The following is a 15550-nucleotide window of genomic DNA, read 5'->3' on the forward strand; positions in this document are numbered from 1 at the left end:
TTGCATACATTAACAAGTTCTTTGCATACACTCAGATACATGTTCGTGTTAACAGTTTCAATCCTTGCAACATTTTAAAATGAATGGTCAATTTAACAGATGGTTACATTTTTCATTTATCAGATTAATTTAAATTTCTTATTTCTTTCAGATTTTTAATATAGCGTAAAAGAAACATCGGGTTTGTAAAAGTGCTCCAGTGCCTTGTTTGGCCAAAAAAAAAGCAAAATATTCTTATTATCCCTTGTATCTCTATTGTATTTAGTCATACTTATTTGTTAGTTTATTATTATTAATAATAACGCATGCATTGTACTACTTGCATAGCAGTTTGGGGACCGTGCACGTCACGGGGGTGTAACCCTAAGCCGGGGCGGGTGCTGCAGATCAGAGGATCCCTAAACCACGTACGGCGCTGCTGGGCGCTGGAGCCGCAGTTACCCGGCGCCTCTCCGTCTTTTCCCAGGCACTGTGTGACTTTCCTCTTACCGGCTTTGCGAATACGGACGGGTTGTTTTTAAAAAACGTAGGTTAACGCAAAAACATAAATATATATGACTGTGGCTGTAATGTCAGGATTGTCGGGCTGACGATCGGAAGCGCTCCGGCGTGTAAATACGGCTCCTTGGGACAAAGGACTGACATCCTGGTGCTGGGGAATGGTCATCGTTAGCCTCGCGGCTAGCAGGCGAACTGGGAGCACCGGACAAGGGGATCGGGGAGCGGAGACAGTCCAGCGTGCAGCCGTGGGGCCGAGAGAGAGCGGACGGCCGCCGATTGATGCCGCCGGCAGCGGGTAGTTTACCAGCCAAGAAACTGATCTCAGCAAAACATCCAAACCAGCATTAATAATATTCAATAATGGGTGTTATATTTGCCAAACTCTGGAGTTTTTTCTGCAATCAAGGTGAGTTAAATAATCCCCCCCCCAGTCGGGTGCGTGTGTCCTACACCGGCTAGTGGATTACATAGGACCATCGGGGTACGGCCATGGCACTATATAACAATTAAACAGCTAAACAATTGATATAATGCAGTGTATTTAAGACAATCTTTCTGTTACTATGTATGCGATTTGTTTTTCAAGGATGCGAAAAGTTAAATAATCTATTAATTAACTTCAGATGCGTGTGAGGTGGCCAGTAGTAATATTTGAAAGGAATGGCAGGGTTCCCAAATCTCACGCATCTGGCGTGACACTCACGCATCGGGCTCTCACGCTCACACAAGAAGTCTTACGGCAAACCCATATTGTTCCACTGTAAACCTAAAATTAGATACGTTTGAAACGTTGCGGTAGTTTGCAAACCCTACAGACTATTTACAAAGTAATTCAACTGTTACATGTAAATGTGTATGCTGACTTCTTTCGAATTGAAAATTTAACCCCAGCCCGTTGACCACAGTTGGTAACCCTGGAATAGAGTATGTTATTTGTGGACTAAATCATGTTGCTAACAAGTGTAGGTAAGTCCCGGCGGCTGTTTGGTGAGTTAATATTTATCTAGCACATGCTGTGTACAACATGTAGCCGAAAGGGCTATGGTGAAGCAGACACACCAGAATGGGTCCAGCTGGCCTATGTGGCGCCCTTGTGGTGGTGAATAACCGTTCATTGAAGGCTTATCTGTCGCCTTTAAATGCGCGATTTCCCGGTTTCTGTACAATAAAACGTCCCGCGGCTTCTTGTGCGTCCGGCCACAGATCTCAAGGCGACAGATGTTGGTGGTACAATAGATGCAGGGGTCTAACACATGATTCATCCCCCCTTCACCAGCTGGTGGTCCTCCTTCATTCTGGGGGGCTGGGAATTCCCCCTTTGTTAAGTTTGTGGTTGACCGGGGGGCTGTGGGTCTTCAGAATAAAGGGACATGGCAGAAAGCATGAAGCTTTGGTCTAATTGGTGGCACGAGAACCCCCCCCCCTTTTTTTCCATTACAGACCAATATGCAGTTGAATTGGAAGACCCCCCCCCCCCCCCCCAACGAGTGGTGTGCATGCTGCTGTAGCACTGGAAACCACTGTGTTTAGCTTTTTGAAATCCGATTTACACTACATATCTCAATTTTTCATTCGCCAGTCTTGGACAGATTCTCGGGGGTCTACACTGAGATTTTTATTTCCTTATTTCATAGAAGAAAAGTATTGTCAAGTCCTCCAGCGTAAATACGTCTTAAGTGTCCGCCTAATTTTAAGCACTTAATCTGCCTCCAATCCGCATTTCATTAGCGGTCAGTGCTAGCTGATGTAGCTCACTGTTAACAGCCGCCGTCTTGACAAAATGCTCTATATAGGCTATAGTTAAATACATCCTAATTATTTTGCGAAGAAACTAAATTCACCAGTTTTATTGACTTTTCTTTGATTCCCAATGATTTAAAAATGTGCATTTCTGCAATGTCCGGACTGGTTTTGGTTAAAAACGGTTCGGTTCTATACATTTAACGTGGAATCTTCCGTCCTGCCCTGTATGTGTTAGCAGTCTGACAAAAGACTTCACAGAAAGTAATAATTTCTTCTGAAACTTCGAGCTCCACTGTTAAAGAGGGTGCTGAAGTTCTTGCAGGTTCACACCAGACAAACGTCTGATTCTTTCCCAGCATAAACCGACATAATATACTGTGTGCAGTGAGTCAGATCAAATGTTACTCTCTGGAAAACTTCTTGAAAGAATCTCCCTGTCCTTTGGCAAAAGTTTCCATGCAGGTACTTAAATGGAGACATGATCTGACTTGTAGTGACATGTAAACCTTCTCCAGGAAGCTATCCTGGCCTTTGGGTTGGTTGATCTGTGGCTTGTTTGGATCCTGGTAAACCTGCTGAATCTACTCCCACGTAGGTACACTTGTTGCTTCCCAGGTTTCAAAACTTTCTAATCTCTAGGAATCTACAGTACAGTTTGGTTCCTTTGTGGGCTCATTCGCTCCAAACAGCTTTCATATCTTGTGGGGCAGTGTGTGACCCAGCAGGTTAGGATGCCAGGCATGTGATCGGTTGGTTGCAAGTTCAAATCCCATGTTTGGCAGAGTGGTTTTAGCGTTGGGCTTTTAAGCAAGGCCCTAAACTCATAATTGCTCCAAGCATTGGCTGACCTTGCTATCTCAAAAATGTATGTTGCTTTAGATAAAAGCATTTGCTAAACAAATGTAAATGGTCTTGCTTCTTAAATTTATCTAAGTAGTTGGTATTCGGTTAGTATTTAATGACTTGCTCCTAATTAAATACAGGGCATTGTCTTCTGGGATTTGGGTCCTAGATCTTTTATATTCCCAAGCAATTAGTCTCAGCTATTGATGTTGTTTCTCTGTATTGGACACTTTTACGAGTCCAAATTCTCATTGTGGTCATATTATTTTTTTGTCCTTTGCAGCTTGCATCAGAATTCCAGGATCCCATTTATTGATGTATGTGTACCGCATTCTGTACTGCGGTTAATGCAGACTTGCATTTTTGTGGTCAGTCCTCTCATTTCACTGCAGGAAATGCAGCTGTCAGTTAACGGATTCCTAACGGGTGGTTGGTCCTGCGTCCCATAGACATGAAGGTGTCCTGAGGCTCTCCACACTGGGGCATGTCTGCTGAATGTTCTATGTGGTTGACCCCATTAAGCCATAACAGAAAATGAGCTTATTAAGGGCATTTTTATATGGATGCCACCCCACTTTCTGATTTAAATTCTCCAGCTTCCATGACTGGTGGCTCACAGCCTGACCACTGTCCTCAGGAAGTAATCCCAGTGCCGTATCTGCTGTTTCTGGCCAACACAGTCGTCATGGATGACATTCCCACCCCCACTTCCTTCCTCCTTATCTATCATACAGCTAATGCTTTTGACCCAAGGGGCAGATCATTCCGGAAAAATAGCCTGTGTGCCCTAACATCAGCAGCAAAGGCCTGCCAGTGTCAGAGAACCAGTTTAATCTTGCCGTGAGTGATGAGGGGCTGGTTGACTGCTGATCTGCTATCCCACCCAGATTGGTTATCCATGATGGTTGCCTCCTGGACTGTGTTTGCAGGTCAGCCATCTTTCAGAGGTAGTTCAGCTGATATCCTGGGTCAGAGCTACTCTGTGCCCCCGTCTTTACTGTCCGATAGAACAGGAGTATCCTGAATATGTTATGGTGTTGGCGGTTGCGTGTAACTCATTGGGTTAAGACTCCCTGCCTATGATCAGAAGGTTGCCAGTTCAAATCCCATGGTTGGCAGAGTGTCACCTTTGGACTCTTGAGCCATGCCCTAACCCCTCAGTTGTACCAGGGACTCCAGGGACTATCTGACCCTACTTTCTCAAAAAAGTATGTCACATAACCTGGGTCAGATCTATTCTGTACCCAGGTCTTTGCTGTCCAACTGGAACAAAAACATCCCAAATATGTTATAGGAGAACTCTCCTAATGTTGTAAGCTAAACTTGGACTCTTCCAGAACTAAACGTTCACCTGAGGATGAGAGCTTCCAAAGACATATGTTATCCCCTGTGAAGTTATTGGTGCCTTCGAGCTGTTTTAGGTTACACTTATGGGGTGAAATGTCATCTTTTGTGGCAGTATATTAATCAAAGGAAATGTATACGAATGGCCTAATGTCATTAATATGGGTGGCTAAGCGGTGGGGAATATTTCCCAGTTATGGCCTTCCCTAGTGAACCATTCAGTTGCATCGCTGTGCCATGACTATTAAGTGGGTCTCGCTGTGCGCTGTGTTCTGTGTTCTGCATCGCCGACTGTGTCACACTCTTGCGGAGACTCTCACGCTATCGAGGGGGGGTCTGGTTGGGGGGGTTGGGGTCCTTCTGGGCAAGGAAGGAAGCTAGTGGGTCATGAATGAAAAGGAATGAGGTCAGCCACAGGAAGTCACATGCGTTGAAATAGTGGGGGTGGGGGTTGGAGCCAGGTCCTTAAGTGTTCTAGAAAGTTCTAACCTCAATGTTCTCATCCTGCAGAACACAAGGTGATCATCGTGGGCCTGGACAATGCTGGGAAGACCACCATACTGTACCAGTTGTGAGTAGCCACACATGAGGTGGAACCCTTGCCGCCTCATTTGCGGGAATCTCTGTTAACGATTTAATATCTTTATGGTGTTTATGTCATGGGGTCTCTTAGACCTCATGGACATAGATCCACTGCAGTAAACACGATTGAGCCCTTATGGGGTCTTGATGGCACAGAGAGCCGCAGTGGTCTTTGCGTGACGTCATGGTAACACCACCGCCTATGTCCGAGTGGGACAGGGCAGATCATGTCCTCTTTCATCCGCCAGCTCTCTTGTGTCGTGGTCTTCGCACCCTGACCACACCTACCTCCATCGATCACACTTAAGGTAGCAATACAGTGCCGTAGGAGTTGTGGTGATCACTGTTCTGGTGCAGAACCTGTGTAGGGTCTCTGAGGCTCACCATTTCATTTACTCTGATCCCACCCACCGTCCATGAACGGCCGACACAAAGGTGACACCACAGGGTTGGTCAGCTGGACTAATTAGGCAGGTACTGTACCAACATGATTTGCACTGCACTGCACTTTACATACTGTAAATCAATATGTGTATTTGTGCATTTCTGTTAATATTGTCGTGACCTTGTTGTTCTTACTGTGGAATACGTGTTTCGTTATTGTGTAACTATAACTGTACATTGTTGGCTTCCCTGTCTGCCACTGCTCATATTAAACCAGGAATGGCTGTTAATAAAGAGAGTAACTTTAATTTCAAAAGAGCTGTCATCTCCTCAGGCTCCCGCCACCCTACGGTAATTTGCGCTCTGTATGTGGGTGTGCTGCATGGAAAACATTCTTCGCCCTCTAGGGACATCTAACGAACAAGATGGCAGCATCATTTTGTTTTCGTCAATGTGTTCGATTTTCATTTTGTACGGACATAGTTTGAGGTACCTGGCCACTTTTAACCAATTATCTAGTTTAAGATCGCAGTGGGTCTGGAGCATATCCCAGAATGCACTGGGCACAAGGCACGGGACAGCCTGGAGAGAACACTCGCATATTTTTCCTGAATAAGAGAATTTTCTTTAAATATACCTGGGGCATTATGTCCTATGTTTGCAGTGTTGGGGAGTAACTAACTACAATTGGCGATGATACTAACTTGCCTAATTTTCAGTTCCTTATTAGTAGCGCAGCTACTTTTAAAACGCTGTAGCTTTTCCAGTAACTTTTTTTTATATTCAAATAGCGATGTAGTGTTGGCAAGACGATACATTGTTAAAAAAGAAAAAAAAACACTACAGTTTGTGGTCAACTTATGACCATGTGACTTACGACTGATCGACTTTACGACCGTTCCGAGACCGCAGATATGTGGCGACGTGAGTGTATGACAGTTTCCACACCAACTGCTAGCAGCGAGTCAATTGGAACAAATCACAGTTGTAAGTCGATATTTGTTAGTATAATGTCCTGATTAATCAATAACGACTTGCATTATTTTTCTCTCTTTACAAAGAGGGGTATTTTCAGCTACCAGGTGTTTCTGGTTGGTGTTTTTTTGCTTAAATACTCTGGGGACAGATGTTAAACGGCTGAAAAATACTTCAAGGCAAACAATATTTCAGACACTTTCTTTAAAATGCATAGGAGCACTTTGGTTGTTGGAGAGATGATCAAAATCTTTTTTTATATATTTTTTTTTGTTATAACCCTTCTAATTTTCACTCAGCAATTGTGAATTATCTTGGTTTACACCAAAGAAAATTTCTTAATGTTTTGTGACTTGACATTGTTAAAAAAATACTTTCATATTACTTTTAACATCATGTTTCAAAATTTTTAAGAGTATCCTACAGCACAAATATTAAGTATTAGCAGAGGAAATAGCTTCAATGTACTTAGCTACTTCTCTGTAGCTTGTAGCATAGCTAACTACTATATTAAAACAGTAGCTTTGCTGTAACTTAGCTACTTTTAATCATAAGTAGCTTGTAGCTTGAAAAGGTACCGTTTCAAAGTACTTTCCCCAAACACTGTTTGTTTGTTGGCATCTTAGGGGTTTTCTTCTGGGGGGGAAAGTGATTGAAATGGCGAGTTCTGGATCTGCTCACAGCAGACTGAGAGAGGTGGTGTCTTTGAGGCTGGGACAGAGTTCCCTGTCAGGGAGGCCCCCAGATCCCTCTGGCATTCCCAAGAATGAATTCCCCATCATGAAAAAACCATGCTGAGCAACCACTTGGCCCTGTCCTTTGTAAGGGATAATCTTTATATCAGCTGCTGTAATACAAATTAAATACCCCCGTCCACTTTTATCATAGTGTCTGAAGGCAACCAATCCTGAATCCATTACGTTTATATTACATATATTCATGTGGCAGACGTACAAGGGAGACAGATGATAGATCTCCGGCCTACAGCCATCAGGGAGCCTGTTTAAGTGCAGGTGCTGCTCTGCTGAGCTTCTAGTGAGGAACCAGTACTGCAGTAGTTGTGGGGGACAACAGCTATAGGCGCTCGCTTAAAACCACAAAATTGTAATCAGAAATGCGATAACGTGTCATTAAGTGTGCAGACATATAATCAGCTTAGAAATATCCCCCAAGGGAAATGGTAGTAAGAAACTAAATCTGAATCTTAAAAGTACAATGCACTTTTTTTTCTTTCAACCCAAGTGCTTGGTTGAGCCCGTTGGGTAATTTTGCTGGGTCATTTTCAGTCTAAGTACCCAGTCGTGACCCAGCAGGGATTACTTTGCTTATATTTTTGACCCAGAACTTAGGTAACTGTGCCCCCGTTGTTGTGGGAAAGCCTTGGTCTCATTCAAAAACATCTTCGTTTGAACTGTTGGAAGACAAGCACACAAACATCCTTCAAACGGCTGATGTGGCACAGATACAAAGATGAGCTGGTTGCTATCAATTCATTGGTTTTAATCGTACTTATAATAAAAAAAAAATAGTATTGTAATATAAACAGTAATTATAATAATGTTTAGGTTTATTATATCTTCCTTTCTTTAGACAATAATGTTATTCCCAGGGATGGACATAACTGGTACACAAGTAGGCATTCCCCTTTAAAAACGATACGTCCGACAATCGATTGTTTGTAAAAGCGCAAATGCGTACTTATTTTATGTGCATTTGCGCTGCTATGACAAGAAAATACCTTTCATTTTAACCTGTAAACCGCAAATGGAGAGTTACCATATAAAGATTAAAATGCATTATGTTTTGTTTTCATGTCAGCGCAAATGCACATAAAATAAGTACGAAGTGACTGTTGAATCGTTTATGCGGATGTGCCAGCAGTTCAGTATGAGCAAAAGGTTTAAGGAGCCCCTTTAGAAGCGGGTAAGCTGGGTCTCCAATCAGGTAATGTCCCACGTCGTGGCCTGCTATGGTGATTGTGTGTTGACCTAGCAAATTTCCATCTTGCAGTCTGTCCCCCAGTCTGAGGTATTTCCTGCCTTTCTCACCCCAACCCCCCCCCCCGGGACGGACGCACACGCACACACACACAGAGCAAGGTTATACTCCACTAACACCCCTGTTATGACCTCTACATAATCTACCTCAGAAATACTGCTGGTTTTATGAAAATAATTCACTGTGAAGATAATTCAGCTCTAGAATTAAGATCTACAATATTTACACTTCTGCAAGTTGATAGATTTATCCTTCGATGTGCATTAGATGACATTGAACCAAAATGTCATTTTCTGTTTTACTCATCCTTAAAACGTAATTTTATTTACTTTTCCATTCATTCGTTTACATGTTCATTTATAGAAATGCTGCTCTCCATTTTCCCCAGTTAAGTTCATTATGAAAAGTTCGAAGAATTAAAAATGTTTAAAGGCATTTTAATTATGTGCTGTGTTAGATTGTCAAAGTGTTTTGTTTTGTCTTAATCAAATTTTTAGCTCACAAAACCCCAAAGTAATTTTATTTTACCGTGCATTCATTTGTTTACATGTTTATCTATTTTAAAAAATTCTGTGGGCAGCTCCTTGCACTTTTTCAGTGAAGTTCATTGTGAAAAGTTCTCAAAATTTAATAAAAATATGATTAATAACTAATAATGATAATAAGTAATAATAATTGACATAAATACATAAGCAACCCATGATAAATTTACACCAACATTGTGTGAACAATAACACACCATCATTGTTAAATTATCTGTTCAATGTTTCCCCAACCCTGGGTTGTTTTTGACCCAAGATTTTTAATAGCGTAGGCAAACGCGAAAGGTATCTAGGATACCAAAGAGACCACTTGAGTATGGACAAGTCAACAGTAGAAGATGAGTTGTTAAGGGTCAGTGGGAGATGATGAGGTTAGTCAGGTGTTGAGATGTTCTAAGAATGTGTCTGTGTCCTGGGGGCCTGAACCCATGTCACTGTCCATCTGGGAGGGTTTTTATTCATGTAAAAGACTTTCCTTCTCCTGTCGTTCTCCGCTAGCTTGATGAACGAGGTTGTTCACACGTCGCCCACGATAGGAAGCAACGTGGAGGAGATCGTGGTGAAGAACACCCACTTCCTGATGTGGGACATCGGAGGCCAGGAGTCTCTGAGGTCTTCCTGGAACACGTACTACTCCAACACTGAGGTACGGCCCCAGAAGGCGGATGCAGGGCACGCCCGTCTTCCTGCAGTGCTGGTTGTGGCAGCCATGTAGGGTGTGGTTCACAGCCCCAGGGCCAACGGTATGATGCCAGGTCGAAATCTTAGATATAACTATGCCAGGTTTGAAAGAACTTTCCAGTGATACGTGGCTGCTTCTGATTTGAGGCAGTTAAGTTGGTTTTGGCTATGGGGTGGGGGAGGGGAGAGAGAACATTTTCCCCATAATTCCTTGGTTTGCAGCTCAGCCAATAATATACCACCTGGAATCTGGAACAGTACTGAAATAACATGCTGTTGCTGATGTAGTTCACTGGTGGTTTTAACAGAATGAATCTTGGTCTGTCTAAATGCAAATTTTAAAGTGGACTTTTAACAGGTTGACCAAGGTGAGAAATATTAATTCTAGGATTTTTTTTTTAAGGTGGGGAACATAAGAGGGGCCATAATTCATACAGAGGGGGCAACCTTATTCTTAGCCAATAATATGGTTTGAATTTGTGAGTGACAGGGGGGGTGGCACTCTGGGGCCCAATCAACTTCCATCTGGGGCCAGTGCCCCTGTGGCCTCGCCCCTGCCTTCCAGTGCTGACCTATGTCACAATGAAAGCTGGAAGGAGGGTTTGCTGAGCTTCCAGCCCGGTCTGGCCGCGTGTCGCTTCACCTTGTGGGAGGTGTGGGGCCGCATGAGGGTGTCGGGTTTTGATCTGTGACGCATGTGGTCCGGGGGGGTTTCGGCTGCGTGGCAGCATGCCTCGAAGGGGAACAGCTGGTGTGTTTGTTCAGGGGGAGTGAATGCAGGGGGCGGTTAAAGGTGGGGGGTGTGAATGATACGCGTGTGGTGGGAGGGCCTTCCTGCTGCACCCTCAATGCCCCCACCCCAATATGCCGGTCTGTCTCCCCTCCCTTTCACACAAAGACCATCTCTTTACATCACGCAGTCATATTTCAGTTAGGGTCTGATTGCCGGTATACCTTCTGGTAATGTGTTTATTTATTTTCATTTCCTTAATATCTTCAGGGTATTTGAGTACTTTTTTGATTTGTTTTGCACTATAAGTCTTAATTTAGTTATTTGGACAGTATAAGTTACACTTGCAAAGAAGTGTGGTCCATGAAAACACCCCCACCCCCCCCAGTCTTCTCCAAAAACCTTATTTTTGGGTGAATTTTTATCATTCCTGTGCAATTTGAATTTCTGTAATTATATATAAATATACTTACTACATTCACACATGACCTGTTTCAGTGATCTTTACTACATGGGGATGATGTAATTGGGCTGTTTCCACTGAAACTATAATCAGGATGATTTAGGCTTTTTAAAAAAAAAAATTTAATAAGAGTGTGGGTACAGTCGCCCTGTTTTGCTTTGTGGGGGTTGATGAGGTGGGTGTTGAAATCACAGGGGTCGTATTTCCCTGGAAATACCTTTTCTGATTTTTCCACCATTGATTGTGTGTCTTGTTAACTTAAGATTTGCAGTGTCTTGAAGCCTGTGGGAGGTGGTGGGGGGGGGGTCCCCGCTGCCCCCCAGTCTGAGGTGTCTCCTGCCTTTCTCACCCCTTCCCAGTTCGTCATCCTGGTGGTAGACAGCACCGACAGGGAGCGCCTTGCCATCTCCAAGGAAGAGCTGCATAGGATGCTGGCCCATGAGGTGAGCGCCCCCTGGCTGCCCATCTCATAACTGCATGACACCTTCATAATTCCACCTCTTCCCTGAGAATGGCAGTTCTCACAGAGGGGGGTTAAGAAGAGGCCCTAAACAATGGCCTGATGCATAACAGATGGTATCTCAAACCACTGTATTTATAGTAAATAAATGTCTGCTATGTGTTCGAGGGTTTCAGGTATGGCCTTATCGAGCCCCAGGGGCCTGGTGTGACCTTGAGGCCCCAGGGCATTTGTCCTCTAACAGTCCTGTGCTCCCATGACGCGTGACACAGGACCTCCGCAAAGCCGCCGTGCTGATCTTCGCCAACAAGCAGGACGTGAAGGACTGCATGAGCGCTGCTGAGATTTCCAGGTCCCTCACCCTCAGCTCCATCAAGGACCACCCCTGGCACATCCAGTCTTGCTGCGCGCTCACGGGAGAGGGGTACGTGTCGCAGAGCGCCGCCCTGGTGGCCACCGTCATTACTGCGGGCTTTACACCAAGCTTCTCCAGAAGTTGCACACAGATAAAAATTGCTTACAGATAAAAAGGTAAACAGCATCTATAATCGTACTCGTCAAGTTAAGCCCTTACACAGGAATACTGGTCAATTTTATACTGGGACCTGTGACCTGCCCAGCTCTCATACAACTTTCATCAAGCATAAAAATTAAGAGAAGATCTATGTTCCATTTCTAGATACATAGGAATTCTTTATTTTTCACATACCCCAAGTTTAGGGGTCAGAGCTCAGGGTCAGTCAGCATTCTGCACCTCTGAAGCAACTGGGGCTCATGGGCCTAACAGTGATGAGAGAACTTTGCAGTGGGATTCAAACGCAAAACATTCTGGATGCAGGCACAGACCCCTATCATGCTGAGCTACACCCTGAGCTCCAGTTGAATGAGTAATCCCAATGAATTGATCGCCCCCCCCCGCCACCCCCCCCCCCCCCGTGTTTATCCTGCTGTTCCATAACCCAGGGGTTTCTCTCTCCAGGCTGTGCCAGGGTTTGGAGTGGATGACCTCCAGAGTTGGACTCAGATAACCAGCACCCTCGACCTCCCCACCCTCTCCCGCCCCCCCCGGCAACTCCCTGACCCCACCAGACATACTGCATAAAGATAGGCTGCAGGCTGCTGTGACGAGCCTGGTGCTGGCCGTAGAATCCCTCCCACAGTTCCCTGCTGCACTTCCAGAGGGACAGGAACTGGTTTGCAGATTAGCCGATGATGTATTGCCTGGAATCCAGAAAGGTGTGTGTGTGTGTGTGTGTGTGTGTGTGTGTGTGTGTGTGTGTGTGTGAGAGAGAGAGAGAGAGAGAGAGCGCGAGAGATGTTTTTTGGATGGACAGTTCTCATTATAGATACCATTGACTTAGAGGCCTGAAATCACTGTTAACATGACACACCTGAAACTGACCTGAACAGCTGCTTCGGGGGGGGTAGTGTGTGTAAGTGTGTATCTGTCTGTGTGTATCCGCACATGTGTGTGCATAGCATAAGGGAGTAGTGGACAGAGGTTGCCTCAGAGCATGTATCTCAGCACAGTTTGTGGGGTCTGTTTTTGTAATTTATTTTCGTCTATTTAATGTTGCTGTTACAGTGGAATCACTAACTATGGTTAGTGATTCCGGTTGGTTGATGGTTGGCCCCATGAGTGCCAGTCCTGGGCTCTTTTGGGGTGAGTTTGGGTAAGCCTTCCTGTAGGGTTTTTCCACTTGACTGCAAGGAAGAGTTATGTCACATGGGGGAACCCCAGGTCAGGGATTGGTTAGGGTCACAGCCCCACCCCCTTCTGACAGACTCCTCCCCCTCATGTGTTTTACTCAATTATCAGTTGACTGAAGAGTGAGTGAGTGTGTGTGAGGACACAGAGTGGGTCCCATCTGCCTTATTCTCACTCCCTCCCCCCCTCCCCCAATAGCACTACTTGTTGCCAAGAGCAGGGGGTCCTTCTGACTGGCAGTATGACACGCCTGTGACCATATAAGGAAGTCATCTGAAGAGTATTCACTTCATACTGTGCTCAAAAGTCCTTAAAATTAACTCCTGTAAGCTTTAATCTGGATTCTAGAATGAGGAAGTTGACTCTCTTCTCATCTCTCGTTTTTCATTTTATACCAGCAACCTGTGGAATTTGCCCAAGTCTTCTATAAGAGTGCCTCCTATTGGTGGGGAGGTGTTAACGTCTTTTAAATTTCGTTGATTGGAGGTCTCGGATTTAAAACTGTGCCAAACTCCCCACGGTGCCCCCTGGCATTCTGGGATTGCATGTAGAACCTGTAGGTTTGCCCTCACCTGGACCTACCTGACTGTTTTTGTCTGTTCACCTGCTATGGTTTTGTACCAGGAAGCTGCCGTGCGCCTGATCTTGGAACACACTGGAACTTTCCATGTCACTGGAAATCAACACTGTGGTCCCTGGGGGGGTGACAGAAACCTGCCAAATGTGGTGGTGCCTTTTGGGGGGTAGGGGGGTCAGTACCATAGACCATTTATGCTTTTGGTAAACGGACCTCATTTGTCCCACCGGGGGCAAAGCATGTGGCACTTAAATCGCATTCATTTCGGTTTTTAAAAATAGTTTACAGATGAATGAACAAGTGCAACGTTCTGAGACGTTTCAAAATGGGGGGAGATAATTATGTACAGGATTCGCAACTTGGTTTTTTTTATTAAAAATGGAATGAACAAGCTTTCTGTGTGGCTTTTATTTCCACCGATAAACCTCCCCCCAAACTGAAAGCTTTTAATCGACTTCCTTCTAAAGTTTCTTGGCGTGCTTGTGTTACCTGACAGGAATGCTCTCTGGAGGTGGGAAAATGTCCACAATTTATCACAACTGAGACTATGGTTGCAAGGATAGGTTTGTTGCTTCTGGGGCCCCACTCAACCCCCCCCATACATCGTAGCTAACTAGCTAAATAGCAGAACATGCCCCTTCAGCATCTCCTACATAAGGAACGTGTTTGTTTAATATTTAGTGTAGTGACTGAGTGTCGCCACCAGGGGGTCCCCACACAAATCCATGGGAGTGGTAAAAGTGGTAATCATGGCTGGTCACAATAATGGGACAGACAAACAGAACATAACCTCCCCAAGGTGCCTTTGCACTGTTTTTTTTGGGGAGAAGATATTGGCAGATGCTTATTTTGGCCAGAGAGCTGAAGCTGGACGTTTTCTAAAGGTGTCCTTCGGCACTGAATTAGGTTTTGGAGGTGTGAAAGGTTAAAGGTCATGATGAGGATGCTGGTGCTCTGCAGGGACGACCATTGGGCGGCACAGAGGGAGGGGGTGGCCCTAGAGCCAGGTATCTATTCTGCGTTTGCTTCGAGACACATGAGGCGGGCAGGCATGCCGGTGGATCAGAAACTGCACAATTCCCTTACCCCCAATCCCAATGTGCCCCCTAAGCCCTACACCCTCACAGACTTAACTGACATCAGCTGGTAAGTTACTGAGTGCGAGAAGCTGCAAGGGCTCAAAGTAGTATGAACAGGAATGGGACAGCACCTTGTGACATTACACTGACATTGGCAAAACATCGATTTACTCCTTTCTCACAAAACTGCATCACGAAGCAAAAACTAAAAGAAAGTAATTGTTTGTTTACCGTTTACTCTTCTGGGCTTCCCCTGGTACCCTTGTGTTTCATGTTACAAAACTGGGTAATTCCCTAAGAGACAGAATGTGTGCATAAAGGGCTCAAAGTGTCTGCGAGAGAGCCCTCATGGCCTTGACAATTAGCCCGTGGGACAGCCCTAATCCAGGGCTATTCAAATCACAATCCTCAAGGTCAGAGCACTGCTGATTTTCCAGCCTTTACCTGTGAGCCAAGTGTGAAGCCTCTGACCAGTCAAAATCAGCAATTATTAAACCGACTGCCTGGGAGAACTGAAAACACGGCCTGGATTTGAAGACCCTGCCCTGAGGCCTCTTAAGGTCCCTGAGTGTGGATAATGGGATTGGGCCACTCAGTAGTAGCTCCCTCAAACTATGCATTTGTGTGTAGTGGGTCCCCTGTTGGTCACAAAGAGTCACTACAATAAACATGTTGCTTGTTTAGGGGCTGCTGATAGGGTTGCCAACTTTCTCAACCGCAAATGAGGGACACTTTCTTGCAGGTGCGCGCAGAGCAGCTGACCAACAGCAATGGAGATCACAAGGTTTCATACTATAAATCTACACATTTCACAGTGTAAAAGGACAAGCCACTACTGTACTGTACTGTCACCGCTCACCACTAGTGGCCAGTGCACACACGCACGCCAACAACCGTGTCTCATAGCAACGTTTGCATGAGTTTTCCCATGCTTACAGTG

The 15550-nt window shown here is 44.9% G+C and overlaps 1 protein-coding gene across 2 annotated transcripts; it reads left to right on the forward strand.

The window, feature by feature from the left end:
• Positions 1–369: 369 nt before the first annotated feature.
• arl8 (ADP-ribosylation factor-like 8) lies at positions 370–13924 on the forward strand. Of its 2 annotated transcripts, none has more exons than XM_072710779.1 (6): positions 370–907; positions 4942–5002; positions 9411–9558; positions 11146–11229; positions 11519–11670; positions 12226–13924. In XM_072710779.1, the coding sequence occupies exons 1-6, from the start codon at positions 862–864 to the stop codon at positions 12272–12274; spliced, it is 540 nt and encodes a 179-aa protein (XP_072566880.1). In that variant the 5' UTR covers positions 370–861; the 3' UTR covers positions 12275–13924. The 2 variants fall into 2 exon arrangements, with proteins under 2 accessions (XP_072566880.1, XP_072566881.1); XM_072710780.1 differs by lacking the exon at positions 370–907 and adding an exon at positions 962–1467.
• Positions 13925–15550: the final 1626 nt, after the last annotated feature.

The sequence above is a fragment of the Paramormyrops kingsleyae genome, chromosome 4 (assembly GCF_048594095.1).
Source record: "Paramormyrops kingsleyae isolate MSU_618 chromosome 4, PKINGS_0.4, whole genome shotgun sequence".
Taxonomy (NCBI): domain Eukaryota; kingdom Metazoa; phylum Chordata; class Actinopteri; order Osteoglossiformes; family Mormyridae; genus Paramormyrops; species Paramormyrops kingsleyae.

Excerpts from the sequence above, each read along its gene's own strand:
- arl8 (XM_072710779.1), top strand. The coding sequence starts at position 862 with ATGGGTGTTATATTTGCCAAACTCTGGAGTTTTTTCTGCAATCAAG. Across the intron at positions 11,230-11,518 it reads ATAGGATGCTGGCCCATGAG|GACCTCCGCAAAGCCGCCGT; the intron begins GTGAGCGCCCCC and ends CGCGTGACACAG. Across the intron at positions 11,671-12,225 it reads TGCGCGCTCACGGGAGAGGG|GCTGTGCCAGGGTTTGGAGT; the intron begins GTACGTGTCGCA and ends TTCTCTCTCCAG.